The sequence below is a fragment of the Molossus molossus genome, unplaced genomic scaffold (assembly GCF_014108415.1).
Source record: "Molossus molossus isolate mMolMol1 unplaced genomic scaffold, mMolMol1.p scaffold_m16_p_8, whole genome shotgun sequence".
Lineage (NCBI taxonomy): Eukaryota > Metazoa > Chordata > Mammalia > Chiroptera > Molossidae > Molossus > Molossus molossus.
The window spans coordinates 14,635,324-14,653,197 of NW_023425402.1; the positions used below are offsets into that span (position 1 = coordinate 14,635,324).

General features: G+C 40.6%; 1 protein-coding gene and 1 non-coding gene across 5 annotated transcripts in view; one reads left to right on the top strand and one right to left on the bottom strand.

The window, feature by feature from the left end:
* POLH (DNA polymerase eta) overlaps positions 1 to 16,972 on the top strand; it is a 35,997-nt gene extending 19,025 nt beyond the window's left edge. Inside the window, exons 5-11 of one of the 4 annotated variants that reach the window (XM_036247688.1) lie at positions 3,048 to 3,217; positions 6,059 to 6,162; positions 7,663 to 7,782; positions 8,380 to 8,503; positions 9,582 to 9,647; positions 13,937 to 14,106; positions 15,977 to 16,890. In XM_036247688.1, coding sequence (XP_036103581.1) covers positions 3,048 to 3,217; positions 6,059 to 6,162; positions 7,663 to 7,782; positions 8,380 to 8,503; positions 9,582 to 9,647; positions 13,937 to 14,106; positions 15,977 to 16,871 — 1,649 coding nt within the window. In that variant the 3' untranslated portion in view covers positions 16,872 to 16,890. Of the gene's footprint in view, positions 1 to 3,047; positions 3,218 to 6,058; positions 6,163 to 7,662; positions 7,783 to 8,379; positions 8,504 to 9,581; positions 9,648 to 13,936; positions 14,107 to 15,976 lie in introns of all 4 variants that reach the window. The other 3 variants (XM_036247689.1, XM_036247690.1, XM_036247691.1) reach the window with 3 other exon arrangements.
* LOC118622136 lies at positions 8,722 to 8,854 on the bottom strand. The gene has a single exon (XR_004957954.1). It is a non-coding gene; the product is annotated as a U11 spliceosomal RNA (small nuclear RNA).
* Positions 16,973 to 17,874: the final 902 nt, after the last annotated feature.

The following is a 17,874-nucleotide window of genomic DNA, read 5'->3' on the forward strand; positions in this document are numbered from 1 at the left end:
TATCAGAGCTCATCTCCCCAAATTGGCCTTGAGATTTATTGCATTCTATTCCAAAATCCCTGGATTTTATAGAAATTTATTCTAAACTTTGTATGGAAATGCAAAGAATGTGGAATAGCCAAACAACTTTGAAAGAGAACATAATTGGAAGACTCACACCACCTGACTTTAAGATTTAACTATAGCCCAGCTGGTGTGGCTCAGTGATTGAGCATCAGCCCATGTACTAGGAGGTCGCAGGTTTGATTCCTGGTCAGGGCACATGCCCAGGTTGGGAACCCAGTCCCCAGTGGGGGGCATGCAGGAGGCAGCCAATCATGTTCTCTCTCATTGATGTTTCTATCTCTCCCTTTTCTTCCCTCTCACTCTCAAAATCAATAAAGGAAAAAAAAAAGATTTAACTATAAGTTTACAGTAACTAGGAAATATGGTATTGGTATCAGACAAGACATAACAGATAAGTGGTACAGAATAGAAAGTACAAAAACAGATCCCCATATTTTTTGATCAGTTGGTTTCCAGAAAGGTACCCAGATAATTCAATGGGAAAAGGAAAGTCTTTTCTCAACTTAGTGGGCATTTTTTCAGCAAAAACTATCTGAATCTTCTCCCTCTACCTCAGTGTATCAGTGAAGAACCCCAACATTTTTATAGATTTTTCTTATCAACTAGAGAAGGGAAAGAAACAAAAGAATGCTGCTTATCATCTGTGGTCCTGTTCAACTGACATGGATATGGAGCAACAGGATTGCAACGTTACCTAATCCGGGAGAATAATAATGAAATGTAAAGCAGAGAAGACTTAGCTCTACTAATTAAGAAAAAAAGTCCTGCCTTTGCCGATTTGGCTCAGCAGTTAGAGCGTCAGCCCATGAACCAATGAGTCGCTGGTTCGATTCCGGCCAAGGGCATGTACCTCAGTTGTGGTTCCTCCTCAGCCCTGGTCGGGTCGTGCAGGAGGCAACCAGTTAATGTGGCTCTATCACATCGATGTTTCTCTCTGTCCCTCCTTCCCTCCCTCCCACTTTATATGATGATAAATAGAAAAATATCCTCGGGTGAGGAATAAAAAAAGAAGAAGAAAGAAAGAAAAAGAGCCTGCCCTGGCAGTGGTTAAAGTATCTGCCCATGCACCAAAGGGTCAAAGGTTTGATTCCCAGTCAAGGGCACCTACCTGGGTTGCAGGTTCAATCCCCAGCCCAGTAGAGGCACATGTGGAAGGCAACCAATCAATGTGTCTCTCTCACGTCAATGTTTCTCCCACCCTTCCACTCTCTCTAAAAAAAATCAATGGAAAAAATATCCTTGGGTAAGGAGTAACAAAAAAAGAAAGAGAGTCCAGGAAACCCCACAATTTCAATAAATAATATTGTTTCCCAAATCTAATACTAAATACTAATAAATGATTTTAAATGAAGGATATTATTTTATACTTATTGTTCTATGGAGCACTGCATAAGATCCTATGAGGTACAGTACTCTTACCCTTAATTGATAGACAACAAAACCAAAGCTTTGAGAAGTATGTAACTTGCTCAAAGTCACGTAGTAAGTAAATTGTGAAGCTAATATTTGAATCCATCCTGACTGTGGAATGTGTTCTTTTAACAATTATGCTATACTTGTTGCAGATAAGAGCTAAAGAACTTTAATGGGATACCCCAAAGTTAGCTAGAAAAGTTGGAGAGGACCTTATAATAGATAAGACTTGAGATAAGCCCTGAGGTATAGGTAAGATTTATTTAAGCGAAGGGAAGAACAGAATTAAGGAGTAAGAGTAGGGAGATAGGACAAGTGATATCTTGAGGTGGAAACATGGCATGTTCAGGAGACTGTAAGGATGTAACAACTTTTGGATTAGTGGAAGATAAATTGAAAAGAGCAGATGGTCTTCAATGCCAAATTATAAAGTCGGTATTTATTTTGTAGATGTGACAGAGCCAATAACAATTTTGAACAGGTGCATAAGATCAACAACATTGGTATTTAAGAATATTTCAGCCCTGGCCAGTTTGGCTCAGCGGTAGAACGCTGGCCCGTGGACCAATGAGTCGCGGGTTTGATTCCAGTCAGGGGCACGTACTTTGGTTGTGGTTCGTCCCTGGCCCTGGTCAGGGCCCCGAGGGAGGCAACCAGTTGATGTGTCCCTCTCATGTCCATGTTTCTCTATTGCTCCCTCTCTCCCACTCTATCTGAAGATAAATGGAAAAATATCGTCAGGTGAGGATTTAAAAAAAAAAAAAAAGAATATTTCAGCCTGGCCAGTGTTGCTCAGTGGATTGAGCATTGTCCAGTGGACTGACAGGTCCTGGTTCGATTCCTGGTCAGGGCACATGCCCGGAGTTGTAAGCTCGATCCCCAGTGGGGCGTGTGGGAGGTAGCTGCTGATGTTTCTCTCTTATTGATGTTTCTGTCTCTCTCTCTTCTCTCTCTCTCTAAAAAAATAAACAAAAACATATTTAAAACAATAAAAGAATATTTCATTTGTGGGCACTGTGTAGACTGCATGCAGGGTGGTCTAGGCAAGAGTAAAGAAGACCTAACCCTGGCCAGTTGCTCAGTGGTTAGAGCATGAGCTCATGGACCAAAGAGTTGTGGGTTCGGTCCCCAGCCCCAGTTGGGGTCGTTCGGGAGGCAACTAATCAATGTGCCTCTCTTACATCAATGTTTCCCTCCCTCCCGCCCTCCCTCCTTTCCTCCCACTCTATCTAAAAAACAGAATCAATGGAAAATATATCCTTGGGTGAGGATTTTAAAAAAACGAAAACCTGAATAAAATTGGGCGGGTTGAGATGGATATGTGAAATATTTTGAAGTGGGCTTTGTTAACTAAATAATGAGGAATAAAAAGAAAGACAAAATTATTGGACTTTAAACCTTTACTAGAAATTGATCTCTCTTGTAAGTTCCAAGCAGTCTTCTAAAACGGCTGCCATTTCTGCGAAAACCTACATATCTAAATACCTGGAATTGAAGCATTTCTACGTTAGATAACACAAAGTTCTGATTTTTAAAAATGTCTAAATGTGACCTCTCAACTTTTTCAGAGGAGATGCGCAAACAAGGCTTACTGCAGTGGCTAAATTCTCTTCAGATGGATGACACCGCCTCTCCGGACCTACAGCTCACCGTGGGAGCGGTGATTGTGGAGGAGATGCGAGCGGCCATCGAGAGGCAGACTGGGTTTCAGTGCTCAGCTGGAATTTCACACAATAAGGTGAAGGCTCATAGGAGATTTCGAAGAGAAACATAGATACCTGTAGTTAAATACACCAAGGATAGATGTGAGTGGGGCATTTAAATCATTACACATATACTTTGCAATGGGTTTCTATTTAAAATTCATGGTGAGTGCCTGGCCGGTGTGGCTTAGGGGATGAGCATCCACCTATGCACCAGGAGGTCCCGGGTTTGATTCCTGGTCAGGGCACATGCCTGGTTTGATCCCCAGTAGGGGACGTATAGGAGGCAGCCAATTGATGTTTTTCTCTCTCCCTCTCCCTTTCTCTCTCCGGCCCTGGCTGGTTGCTCAGTGGTTAGAGCATCAGCCCGCGGACCAGTGAGTCTCGGGTTTGATTCTAGTCAAGGGCGTGTACCTCGGTTGCAGCCCTGGTCATGGTTGTGCAGGAGGCAACTGTCGATGTGTCTCTCTCACTTCAATGTTTCTTTCTTTCTCTACCTACCTCCCACTGAAGATAAATAGAAAAATATCCTTGGGTGAGGATTTTTTTAAAAATAAAATAAAAATAAAAAACATATTATGAAAAAAAGAAATTCACCCAGCTGGTGTGGCTCAGCGGTTGAGCGTTGACCTGTGCACCAAGAGGTCGCCAGTTCAATTCCCAGTCAGGGCACATGCCCAGGTTGTGGGCCTGATCCCCAGTAGGGGGCATGCAGGAGGCAGCCAGTCGATGTTCTCTCTCATCAATGTTTCTATCTCTCTCTCCCTTTCCATTCCTCTCTCTCTAAAATCAATAAAGAGCCCTGGCCAGTTTGGCTCAGCGGTTAGAGCGTCAGCCTGTGGTCAGGGGAGACCTGGGTTTGGTTCCCGTTAAGGGCACGTACCTCGGTTGCAGTTTGTCCCCAGCCCTGGTTGGGTCGTGTGGGTGGCAACCACTCGATGTGTCCCTTTCACGTTGATGTTTCTCTCTCTCTCTCCCCCTCCCACTCTATCTGAACAAAAAATATCAAAAAATGTTCTTGGGTAAGGATAAAAAAATAAATAAAAATCAATAAAGAAAAAAAATTTTTTTAACTTAAATGTTAAAAAAGAAAAAAAGTAGTTCATGGTGAGGACTAAGTAAAAGCCTAAGTAATTCTTTAACATGGAAATTGACATTGAACATGTACTTTCCTAAAAGGCAGGCTGAAATTTTTGCAGAAAATGCTTATTTATATAATTGCATCCAAAGTATTTCCTTAATGACTGAACTATCTAGAAAGGAGGAGGCTAGTCTTTGATTATGTATGAACCTATTTATTTTCTTTTGTGTGTGTGTGTGTCAATCCTTACCGGAGGATATTTTTTCTACTGATTTTTAGAGAGCGTGGAAGGGAAGGAGGGGGAGAGAGAGAGAGAGAGACAAACATCGATGTGAGAGAGACACATCAATTGGTTGCTTCCTGCACGCATTCTGACTGGAGCTGGGGATCAAGCCTGCAACCCAGGCACATGCCCTTGACCAGGAATCAAACCCCAGACCCTTCAGTGCACAGGCTGACACTCTAACTGTTGAGCCACACCAGCCAGGGCAATTTTTAAAAACTTGCTGAGTATTCTAGTATTATCTCATTTCATTTCTTTTTTTTTAGGTTTTTTTTTGTTTAGATTATTTTATTTTATTGATTTTTAGAGAGAGGAGAAGGAAGCGAGAGAGAAAAATATCAATGTGAGAGTGGAGCATTGATAGGCCGCCTCCTACACAACCCCTACTGGGGATCTAGCCTAGATTCCTGAGAATCTAGGATTCTGGGAATCGAACTGGTAACATTTCCATGCACGGGATAATGCCCAACCAACTGAGCTACACCAGCCAGGGTGTATTGCAGTATCTCATTTCTTATGTGGAGTACCCTAGGTGTTTTATGCTTTTCCTTGTCCCCCTTTCCTAATAAGAGAAATGGAATAGTAAAATTTTAGTAATTTGAACACTATTTTTATTTATGGGATTCAGACAGTTCTCAATCCAGGGGCAGAGTAACTGGTTTTCTGATTCAAGTGTAGTGAGGGCCTGGGATCTTCATCCCCTTCTGACCAGGCTCAATAATTGGGCAGTGACTGATGATTGGTTACTACCTTCTCCCCCTCCCTCCAATAAGAGGAAAGTTGCCAAACTACCCAGGAGAGTTTGGGTGTTTTTTGTTTTGTTTTTCTGGTTGGGTGGAGGGAAGGAAAACAAAAGTCCCAATGTAAACTAGACTAAGCTGCCCAGTAGAAGTTCCAGAGAATCTCTCTAGTGAATTCAAAGAATGAGTTTATACTTTCCCCACCAGTTTAAATTGTGAAAGGATACCACTGATGTATCTTAATCACTGCAAGTGTTCTCAAGGCCCTGGCCAGTTTGGCTCAGCAGTTAGAGCATCAGCCTTTTGACCAGAGTCCTGGGTTTGGTTCCCGCTAGGGGCACGTACCCCCCCAAAAAAAGTGTTCTCAAGGATTTAAAAAATTTTTTATAATCCTCACCCAAGGATACTTTTCCATTTATCTTTAGATAGAGTGGGAGGGAGGGAAAGAAAGGGAGAGAGAGAAACATCGATGTGAGAGAAACACATTGACAGGTTGCCTTCCTCACAACCCTGACCAGGGCCGGGGACTGAACTGAAATCGAGGTACGTGCTCTTGACTGGAATCAAACCTGAGACTCTTTGGTCCACGGGCCAATGCTCTAACCGCTTAACCACGCGGGCCGGGTTTGTTTTTGTTTTTAGTGTGGATACCATTCGTTAACAGCCCTTAAGCTGTGTGTGCGTGTGTGTGTGTGTGTGTGTGTGTTAATATTCACCAAACTTCTTTGTGGCTGTTGACAGCAGTGAGGTGTTTACACTTTCCATCCTTCAGGTCCTGGCAAAACTGGCCTGTGGACTAAACAAGCCCAACCGCCAGACCCTGGTCTCACATGGGTCAGTCCCACAACTCTTCAGCCACATGCCTATTAACAAAATGTAAGTATTAAATGTCACTCAGATACATGTGAAGGCACACTCTGGTTGTAGTTTCTTCTGTTCCTGTGAAGGATTGGAGCCATGGAAAATAGATACCAGGGAGATAACACAGAAAATTTTGAAAAGCGTAGACTTTTTTCTTAATGAAACTTCAATTTTGGATTATCTGTGGAAGCTACTTAATACCAAGTTTTTTAAAAATGAATTGATTTTTAGATTTGTGTTTAACTTCCCTCTAGGCTTTTTATTCAAGTCCTGGCCAGTTTGGCTCAGCGGTTAGAGCGTCGGCCTGCGGTCCGGAGAGACCCGGGTTCGGTTCCCGCTAAGGGCACATACTTCGGTTGCAGTTTGTCCCCGGCCCTGGTTGGTCGTGCGGGTGGCAGCCACTCGATGTGTCCCTTCACGTCGATGTTTCTCTCTCTCTCTCCCTCTCTCTCCCTCCCACTCTGTCGTACAAAAACTGGGAAAATATCCTTGGGTGAGGATTAAAAAAATAAAAAATAAAATGAATTGATTTTTAGATTTGTGTTTAACTTCCCTCTAGGCTTTTTATTCAAGTCTGTTACTAAATAACACAATAAATGTGAGTTTTACTTCTAATATCATATCAAGGTGTTCAGGGCTACTGAATTGCTCCTAAACTAGGCATGAAAGAAGCCAAATAAAATGAATACCTAGGTTGTGCCTACCAATTTTGTGTCCTTGACAAGGGCTTATAATACTATTGAAGGGACAAGATATAACAGTTCAAAGCAACTGTGAAAGTGTTATCACAAAGCTGTACGTAATTGGTAAATGAATTGTATAGGTAGTTACCAATGTTCATAGAAGAGAAGCATAATCTGAGAGGATTTATGGAAGAGGCATGGGATTTGCTTTGAGGTTTGGCACAATTTGGAGAGTCAGGTGAGAACAGAAGAGCAATAGCGATTTGTGCTTTGAACACAAAGGGGGAAACAGTATGAGGTATTTTCAGTGAACTGGGACATAAACTAGTTTAGCTGGACCGTATTGAGGAAGAGAAGTGATTGAAATAGGATTGAAAAGGTCGGTTGAAGGCAGGTTATAGGAAGCCTCAAAGGCCAGGCTGAAGATTTTTTACTTTATTCTTAAATATAAAAGGTTTTAGCTTATGGAAGGGATTTGTTTGGGGGTTGGGATTTTAATCCCTAAATAGGACAGTAGATTCTGTACAACTGAAAATATTATATACAGTTGGCTTAATGACTAATGAATGACTTTAGCCTTTTGTTTTTGCTATTGTTAATCTTCTTCCCAGATCTTAACTCCCAGAATATCTGAATTTCCAAAATCGTCTAGTCTCATAGTAGAATATCAATAGTCTGCAGGACCAATATGTGCTCTTGTTTTCCCTGAACCTTCTGGAGAACTACTTACACAAGCACAATGTCTTACATCTGCTGCTGACTAGATAGTCAGGATGTGAACTGTAAATTCTCTGTTTTTTGTTTTTGTATGTGTTTTTGTTGTTGTTGTTAGCCGTAGTCTTGGAGGAAAGCTAGGGGCCTCTGTCATTGAAATCCTGGGAGTAGAATACATGGGTGAACTGACCCAGTTCACTGAATCCCAGCTCCAGAGTCATTTTGGGGAGAAGAATGGGTAAGTAATTCCTAATACTTTTCAATGATAACCTTTATGAAAATACTAAATTCAAATATAGACCAAAGCATTTGGTAAAATGTAGGCCTATTTTTAGGTTAGCATTTGTTCCTCAGGTAATTTTAATGGTCCTTTTGTTTTAAAATATTACATAACTATGGCCTGTCAATCTAGAGTACTTTTTTCATGTACCTAAGTAGGTTGATAGGAACTGTTACTTTGAAGCTTGGATATATACAAGCACATTATCTATGTGTGCTAAGATGCTGATATTCCCTTAAAATCCTTGTATTTAGGCTTGATAAATACCAAAAAACTTGGGGATGTAAATCAGTGGTTTGCTTGGCACTTTTCCAAAAATACAAATGATGACTTGGCTTTGGAAAGTGTAGCCAGAATTCTTCTCCTTGGCAATATATCGCACTGGAGTTCATTGTGAAGGCAGAAGTCTATCAGAGGTGAGGGATACTTAATTTTGGACAAACTTTTCCTTTTTCATGAAAAGGATAAAAGTATAGTATAATGCAGGTATTTTGTTTTGTTTTAATAAGAATAATCATTTGCTTCCACCTTAAACTTTTTTGCTGGTTTTATTAGATCTTGGCTATATGCCATGTGCCGTGGGATTGAACATGATCCAGTCAAACCCAGGCAACTACCCAAAACCATTGGCTGCAGCAAGAACTTTCCAGGAAAAACAGCTCTGGCTACTCGGGAACAGGTAGGCAGGCAGGCTTGCCCTCCCTTCGTCCCTCCCTTCCTCCCTTCCTCTTTCTTTCTTTCTTTCTTTCTTTCTTTCTTTCTTTCTTTCTTTCTTTCTTTCTTTCTTTCTTTCTTTCTTTCTTTCTTTCTCTCTCTTTCTCTCTCTTTCTCTCTCTCTCTCTCTCTTCCTTTCTTTCTCTCTCTTTCTTTCCTTTTCTTTTCTTTTTTCTTTTCTTTTGCGGCGCCAGGACCAACGATCACCAGCTGCGCAGGTACCAAATATTATGCTTCTGAAATCTCCTGATGTCGATTCTGCATGTAAAGTTATCAAGCTGCCCTATGTGTGCCACTCACGACAGAGGCCTTTTTCAGGCTGGCATTCTTGACAGAATATTGCCTCTTTTAAGGGGGTTAGTGGGTAGGTTTTGGTAACTACAGAAGATTTAGTAAGTTGGATGTAACCTTTATGCTGTGAAGTATGAAGGAAATAGTGTTCTTTTTGTGTGTTGAAAATTGACTTTTTGTTTTGTTTTTAAATGTTTTTATTAATTTTTCGAGAGAGAGAGAAAGGGAGAAGGAGAGATAGAAACATCGATGAGAGAGAAACATCCATCATTTGCCTCCTGCACGCCTCCTATCGGGGATCAAGCCCAAAATCCTGGAATGTGGCCTGAACAGGAATTGAACCAGTGACCTCTTGGTGCCCAGGACAACGCTCAACCAACTGAGCCACACCAGCCGGGCGAAAATTGACTAGTTTTGATGTGATTTATTATTTTTTTCCTTTTTTCACCTAAAAAAGAAATAAACTAGGCAAAAACTTGGAAGGCCTAGGATATTGTGCCATGTTTGTTTCTTATTGTTTTTCTTCTCAGAGCTGGAACATGCCTGAAATTTACCTGATGGCATGCCAGCGGGAAAAGAAAATGAAAATTTTGAGCTAGAGTACTGAAAGTTTCTACAATCTGTTGAGCCCTTGGTTATAGGGGAAACCTTGCACACTTCTCTTTGAGGGAGAGCTTAACAAATCCACCATCTAGTTCTATAATAAACTACAGTTTTTAAATGAAAGATTAAATTTTCAATACTCTTTTTAGGTACAATGGTGGCTTTTGCAATTAGCCCAGGAACTAGAGGAGAGATTAACGAAGGATCGAAATGATGTAAGATTTTTTTTCTTTATTCCTGGGGTGAGCTTTGGGATTTTTTTTCACCAGTAATAAAAAAGTAATTTTATTTATTTATTTATGTTTGTTTGTTTGTTTTATCTTGTTACAGATGTTTCTCCTTTATCCCCCATTGACACCCTCCTACCAATCCCGCTCCTCCCCTCCAGCATTGTTGTCTAAGTCCATTGATTACGTATACATGCATATAAATTCTGTGGTTTATCTCTTCCCTTCCCCTGCACCCCTCCTCTGAGGTTTGTCAGTCTGAACTCTATTTCTATGTCTCTGGGTCTATTTTGTTCATCAGCTTATCTTGTTCATTATATTCCACAAATAAGTGACATCATATGGTATTTGTCTTTCTCTGATTGGTTTATCTCACTTAGCATAATACTCTCCAGGTCCCTCTATGTCATCTCAAAGGATAAGAGATCTTTCTTTCTTACAGCTGCATAGTATTCCACTGTGTGAATGTACCACAGCTTTTTTTATCCACTCATCTATTGATGGACACTTGGGCTGTTTCCAGATCTTAGCAATTGTAAATAGTGCTGCTATGAACATAGGGGTGCATATATTCTTTCTGATTGGTGTTTCAGGCTTCTTAGGGTATATTCCTAGAAGTGGGATCACTGGGTCAAATGGCAGTTAAATTTTAATTTTTTGAGGAAACACTGTATTGTTTTCCATAGTGGCTGCACTAGTCTGCATTCCCACCAGCAGTGTACTAGAGTCCCCTTTTCTCTACACCCTCGCCAGTTTGATGATTTGTTAATGGCAGCCATTCTGGAAGGTGTGAGGTGATACCTCATAGTCGTTTTAATTTGCATTTCTCAGATGATTAGTAACATTGAACATTTTTTCATGTCTCTTGGGTGCTTTGGGATTTAAATACCTTACCTTATGGAATAGAAACAAAGATATATAAAGATACTAGCTAAGAAATCTTTTACCTTCTTTCATAAAACTCAACATGATCTTCAAAAGCTTGGATCTGTGAACATAAGACTTGATATTCCTGTCTCCCTAATTACAATTTGCCTCTACTTTTTTGTATATTTCTTTATTTCTGTAGTCGTGCATATATAGTGGATTTTCATCAGAGTACAGAGCCATTAAGCAGGACATTTAGGGATTAGACTTTAGATTATTGGATTTAAACAGAGTACATGTGACAAGCAAGTACTGACAATTGCCCTGGCCAGGTGGCTCAGCTGGTTGGAGTATCAACCTGTACACCAAAAGGTTGTGGGGTTGATACCCAGACAGGGCAGATATCTAGGTTGCAGGTTCCATCCTGTCAGGGCGTGTACGGGAGGCAACAGATTAATGTTTCTCTCTCACATCGATGTTTTTCTCTCTCCCTTCCTCTCTACACATATCCTCATGTGAAAATTAAAAAAAAAAAAAAAGTACTGACAGTTTTAAGAGACAGTGTTAAGTCAAAGACCCGACATCTGATGATTCATTTCTTTACCCACTCTTCTAAAGAAAACAAACACCCAGCTTTATTGATATATATTTTCATACCATAAAATTCACTTGTTAAAAAGAAATTCACCCATTTACAGTATAAAGTTCAGTAGTTTTATTATTTTCCAGTTGTTCAACTGTTCTACAATCAATTCAAGAACATTTTCATCACCCAAAAAAGAACTCAAAGAACTCCTATACCTGTTAGCAGTTACTCCCCAGCCCTAAGCCATCACAGTCTCCCTCTGCCTCTATAGACTTACTATTCTGGACATTTCATATAAATGGAATAATACAGCATGTGACCTTTTGTGAGTGGTTTGAAATCTTTAAGTTAATGTAATATTTTCACCCACATTGCAGTATGTATTAATACTTTATTCCTTTGTATAACTGAATAATATTCTATTGGATAGATATTACCACATCTTGTTTACCCATTTATCAGTGAATGGAATGTGAGTTTCCACTTTTTGGCTCTTATGAATAGTGTTGCTATGAATATTCATTTACAGGTTTTTGTGTAGATTTTTGGTTTGCATTTCTCTTGCTCCTGTATAATACCTAGGAGTAGAATTGCTGGGTCACATGGTAACTCTGTGTTTAGCATTTTGAGGTTGTCGCTACACTGTTTTACATCTCAGCAATGTAAGATGGTTCTAATTTCTCTATATCATTGTCATTGTCTTTTTCATTTTAGTCCTATTAGTGGGTGTGAATTTTGTGGTTTTCACCTGAAAACCTTATTGTTCATTTTCTTATCCTTTGGGGAGAAATGTCTGTCAAGATCCTTTACCCATTTTTGAAACAGATTGTCTACTGAGTTTTAAGAATTCTTTATATATTCTGGGTACAAATCACTTGTCAGATATATAATTTGCAATTTTCTTCTCCCATTTTGTGGGTATTCTGATGGTATCATTTGATGTGTTCTTCCTTGTTGAAACATCTTGGTGTCCTACAAGTCAACTGTATATTGTCAGAAATCATCCAAAACTACCTGTATGCCCCTTTTTAGCTGAACTGGTGGTGAATGTTTGTTCTTGAGTAGGTAACATAAAAAGACATATGATCCCAATTGTGTTGTGAGCCTATTTGATTTTGCCCACTAGGTGTCGCCCTGTTCTCATCTCTATAAGCCTCTAGAACTTTTCTTTCCACTGCAACGCAGTAGGGACCCCTGAAATTTGTCTTTCAGCTTAAAAGGACTTCTGGACATAGAAGATCCTATCACTTTAAAATATTCTAGTGGCTTCCCTTCACATTTAAGTACTGTGTGGATTTCTTTTCTTTTATTCTGTGATGACCAGTATGATTGGTCTCTGGCTACTTCTCTGACCTCATCTCCTAACCTCTCCCCCCTCACTCTGCTATAGTCTCAGCTCCACTGGGACTCCTTTGCTTTTATTTAACACACCAAGAAAACTCTCACCTTAGCACTTTTGTTCTTGCTGTTCCTTCAGCCTGGAGAATCTTTGCTCTAATATTCTTAAAATTTGCTCCTTCAGTTTACTGCTTAAATTTCACCTCAGAGAGGTCTTCCCCAACCACCCTCTTACATCAGCAGCCTCCAGCTCTCTCTGCCTTACTCTGCTTTTTTCAATAGCACTTTGTAGTCATTTCTATTACATGCCTACTTGTTTATTATTTATATCTCCTACAAGGTAATACATGTGAGGGCCTGGACTTTATTTTGGTCTATTCTGTATCTCTAGACAGTGCCTTATATATAGTAGGCATTCAGTTATACTTGAATGGTTTTAGTCAACAAAGAATCCTTTGTAATTGCCAATTTGTATTCCCTTAATATATACAAATCTGTAAGAATTGTATTTCAAAATGTATAAAAATACAAATTATATTTTTACCCCCCCAAATAGTTGCTGCTCTTGGCGTGTTTGCCTTAGGGGGTATTCCTTCTCACTAACATCTTTTGATTTTGAGGGGATCCCAATAATAGACTTTTTACCTTCTTCTATTTCTGCTTCTTGACCTTGTTTCTTCGTTTTCTTTGCATCAGGAGTATTCAGATGCTTACACTGAAAAGTGAATTGATGATCTTGCTTTCTAGAGGCAGGCTCGCTACACTGTATCTTCTAGTGATGGATTGTAAGAAGGAAGTGCTAGTGAAAACTTCTGCTCATATTAAACATAAGAGCATCAGGGCAGATTAAAGAATAAATCCACTACTCTCGATATTTACATCCTAACTTGGATCTTCCTTTCAGACAGCACTTACATGAACTCTTCTTCAGTCACAAAATAGAATACAGTACTATAGGCATTTGTTATAATCTTCCTGCATAGACACCATATAAAAAGCACTCAGGAAAGTCCATTTTCATTTATTCTATCCTCTTCCCATCACCTGTCAAAATTTCCCAGATATTCTAATAATCCACCATCCAAATTGTATCTTATCCCATTTCTTCATTCATTCATTTATTTACTTTTATCCTCACTGAGGACATTTTCCCATTTTTTTGTTCAGATAGAGTAGGAGGGAGAGAGAGAGAAACATCAACCAGGGCTGGGGACAAATTGCAACTGAGATACGTGCCCTTAGCGGGAACCGAACCCGGGTCTCTCTGGACCCAGGCTGATGCTCTAACCGCTGAGCCTAACCGGCCAAGGCTCCCATTTCTTCTTATACCCCAAAATATCACATTAAAATTTTTTAAATTAAATTTGACTATTTCCAAACCATTCTGTCACCCTGCTTCTTTTAATGTCCTCTCATGCAGTTCAGTATACAGAATCCAGATGCTTACAGTAACTTAGTTCTGGTCTCAATCCTTTTATACCCACAGAATGATAGGGTGGCCACCCAGCTGACAGTTAGCATTCGTGTACAAGGAGACAAACGTCTCAGCAGTCTTCGCCGCTGCTGTGCCCTTACCCGCTATGATGCTCACAAGATGAGCCACGATGCATTTGCTGTCATCAGGAACTGTAATACTTCAGGAGTCCAAACTGAATGGTGAGTTTCTTTCTAGCTCATCTTCTCAGAAGAGACTTATACCCTGGCTTGCTCTAAATTAGTGGGTATATAAGCTTTCCAGCTGGGATATGTTCTTTGGGACTGGCAAGCAGGACAGAGGGGAATGGTCATGCACAAAGGAGAGAACACAGTGGAAACATTGGGAAAAAGGCATCTCTGATGCAACTTCTTTGCCTGCATTTGGTGCAGTCCAGTTCCCAGGGGCAGGTTTGAGAGGCAGAGTGCATCAATACTATCCTTACCTGAATCACTTTGCAACCACCAGGGGAATGACCAATTGCACTTGGGAATACAGAACTCAAGTTTCAAGAACACAGCATACTTAGTAACTTCTTTCTCAACCACTTGATTTTTCTATCTTAAAAGCATCTTCCTTGATATGAAACTGTCCCATACTCATTGATAATTTCTACCTAACATCCCAACTCAGTTACGCGCCACTGGTATAATACCAAATGTCGTATTAATAAACTTCACTTGGTCATGAAAAATAACCAAATATATTGGAGTATGTTCTTTACTGTCCAGATATTTTCAATGTTGGAATCTTTTTAAACTATTTAGCATAGCCTTTAAAAAAAAGGTATTCCAAATTCACAATGGAAATATAATTATGTGAGAAAAAGAAATGGTCTATTTATAGATCTATATTGAAGATTATAATAAGTTTAGCTAACCACCCAAGTTATTGCTTATCTAAATATGTGGGCCACTGCTATTTTATATGTAGACATACAATATGATGGGGTCTCTAAAGTTGGAGTTTTTGTTCTTAGAGTAATTTTCTTAACTTTTACTCCCTGGTATATTTGTTTATTTTCAAAATTTGAACATTTTTTACTGAACTAAATGATAATTGTGAGACTGTGTTCATATGAAACCTTATAAATTGACACCCAGAGCATGAAACTTATTGACAGGAAAGCATGAAACTGGAGGACAGTGAGATATTGTTGTAATAATTTAAAAATAGCATTTAGCCCAGCCAATGTGGTACAGTGGTTGAGCATCAGTCCATGCACCAAGCAGTCACCAGTTCGATTCTCAGTCAGGGCACATGCCCAGGTTGTGGGCCAAATATCCAGTGGGGGGCGTGCAAGAGGCAGCCAATCTGTGTTCTCTTTCATCCGTGTTTCTCTCTCTCTCTCCCTTCCTCTCTTTCTAAAATCAATAAAGAAAAAAATTTTAAAAAAAAATAGCATTTACCCTTTACCTTATTAAGGAACTAATCTGTTTGTAAAAGCACGTTTTATCTTTTGAAACTCAACTGGTGAAAATTTATTTGGGTAATAAGACATAATGAGGAACTTTATGACAGGAATTTCTTGAAATGTTTCTGGGACAAGGATAGCCATTGTGGAATTTCATTTCCCAGAAATTCCACAGTTGAAAGCATTAGTGTCAGGTGGTGCCCTCTTGAAAACAGGAGAATGGAGGAGAGAGTTTTTTCAAGGGTCTTTCCAATCTAAATATTCAAAAGCTTTTTTGTTGCCCTGAGTAAAATTCTTGCCCCAGCGCTGACTTACAGCAGCTGCGTAGCAGTATCTGACGAAGACAGTAACACCTAGCTGTCAGGGGATCCCAGTTACACACGTGTGACTTGGTGAACCAGGTCTGTGATTCTCAAGGTGTGGTCCTAGATCAGAACATCAGCATCACCTAGGAACCTATTAGAGAGGCAGATTCTCTGTCCATCCCAGGTCTGTTGAATCTATATTAACCTGATACACCCTAAAGTTGGAGAATCAGTGCAGTAGTAATTTCCTCTTGTGGCAGAACCAGAATCCCAGTCGTTTATAATTCAGATCTGTGACCTGGTGCTAATCTTGTTATTTCACTTTCCTTACAGGTCCCCTCCCCTCACGATGCTTTTCCTTTGTGCTACCAAATTCTCTGCCTCTGCCCCTTCACCTTGCACAGACATCACCGCCTTCTTGAGTAATGACTCAAGTTCTCTGCCAAAGGTGCCAGTTACCAGCCCAGAAACTAAGACCCAGAGAAGTGGTCCATCGGTGACAGCCACTAAGAAATCAACCACTTCTCTGGAATCATTTTTCCAAAAAGCTGCAGAAAAGCAGAAAGTCAAAGGAGCTTCACTTTCATCCCTCACCGCCACTACCCAGGCCCTCAAGAGCAGTTCACCACTCAAGCTCTCGTTACCTTTCCAAACCAGCCGCACTACAGGCATCGAGCCCTTCTTTAAGCAGAAAAGTCTGCTTCTAAAGCAGAAACAGCTTAATAATTCATCTGTGTTCTTCCCTCCACAAAATCCGCAGTCTAGTCCTAAGAAGTTACCCAACAATTTTCCATTAGAGGATCCAGATTCCGCCCCTGTCTGTGAAGAGGTTGTGAAGCTAGACTTCTTTAAAACAACTCCTGCAGAGATGGATTCGACCCAGAACAGCTTGAGCGGGCTTGCTTCTTTCACTTCCCAGTCTGCCCTGGCGGCGGCTCAGAAGGCAACTGCGACCTCGAGTCTTCTGGCCACTGAGGACCAAGTGCCCTGTGAGAAGTGTGGCTCTCTGGTACCCGCGTGGGAGATGCCAGAGCATATGGACTATCATTTCGCACTGGACTTGCAGAAATCCTTTTTGCAGCCCCGCTCTTCAAGCCCCCAGGTTGTTCCTGTCAGTTCTCCTCAAGGCAAAAGAAATCCCAAGAGCCCTTTGACCTCCAGTAATAAACGCCCGAGGCCTGAGGGCATGCAGACATTGGAATCATTTTTCAAACCATTAGCACACTAGTGCTGCCCTCAGGCTTGCTGTAGGGCTTTAATGTGTTGTCTATAACCCGGGAAATGGAAATATGTGCACTTTTCGAGGAAATTCATAACTTTTATTTTTTTATAAGAAAAATAATCCATTTAATTACTGAGTTAAGCTTCCATCTCCTCATGGGCATGGATTCTAATTTCCTTGCTGATAAGAGATTTTGTAAAAATTCATCTTCCAGAGATACAACTGCTTTGAGTTTTTGATCATGAAGTTTTAAGGAGGCGGAGTCATATACTAAAAAGAATGTGTGGGCCTTGCAGCCTGAGATCTGGTTCCAAACCAGGCTCTGCCTCTTGGAGCATGTGGCCTTAGGCAAGTCACGTTCCTCACTTTTTCTCATCTTTGAGATAATGAGCAAAATTGAGATGCCTTATAGATTACTGAAGAGTAAGAACAAATTATAAAGTACTGTCGCCTAAAAAAGAACTGAGGAAAAATCAGTTTTTCAAGCCCCCCCCATCTCTGTGACAGGGGCTACTGGGTAAATACTGAATTTCATATAAGCAAACTGTAAGATAGCCAGTTTTAGCTGTTGGCCCTTCTACCTCTTGCTCTTGTTCTAATGTATGAGATTGTTACTGCAGCACTTCAGGAACTCTGTTTAGACTGGATAAATCACAATCAGAACTAGATCATCCCTAGAACTCTGCTACTCTGAGTCTGATTTTGAGGAGCAGCAGCATCAGCACCATCAGGGAAGTTGTTAAAATCATCTCAGCCTCACTCTGGCCAGTTTGGCTCAGCGGTTAGAGCATCAGCCCCGCGGACCAGAGTTGCAGGTTTGATTTCCAGTCAAGGGAGGCACGTACCTTGGTTGTGGGCTTGATCCCCACCCAGCCCATCAGGGTTGTGTGGATGGCAACCAATCGATGTTCTCTCACATTGGTGTTTCTCTCCCTCCCTCCTTTCCTCCCACTCTATCTAAAAATATCCTTGGGTGAGGATCTCAGCCTCACCCCCACCCCAACTGAAT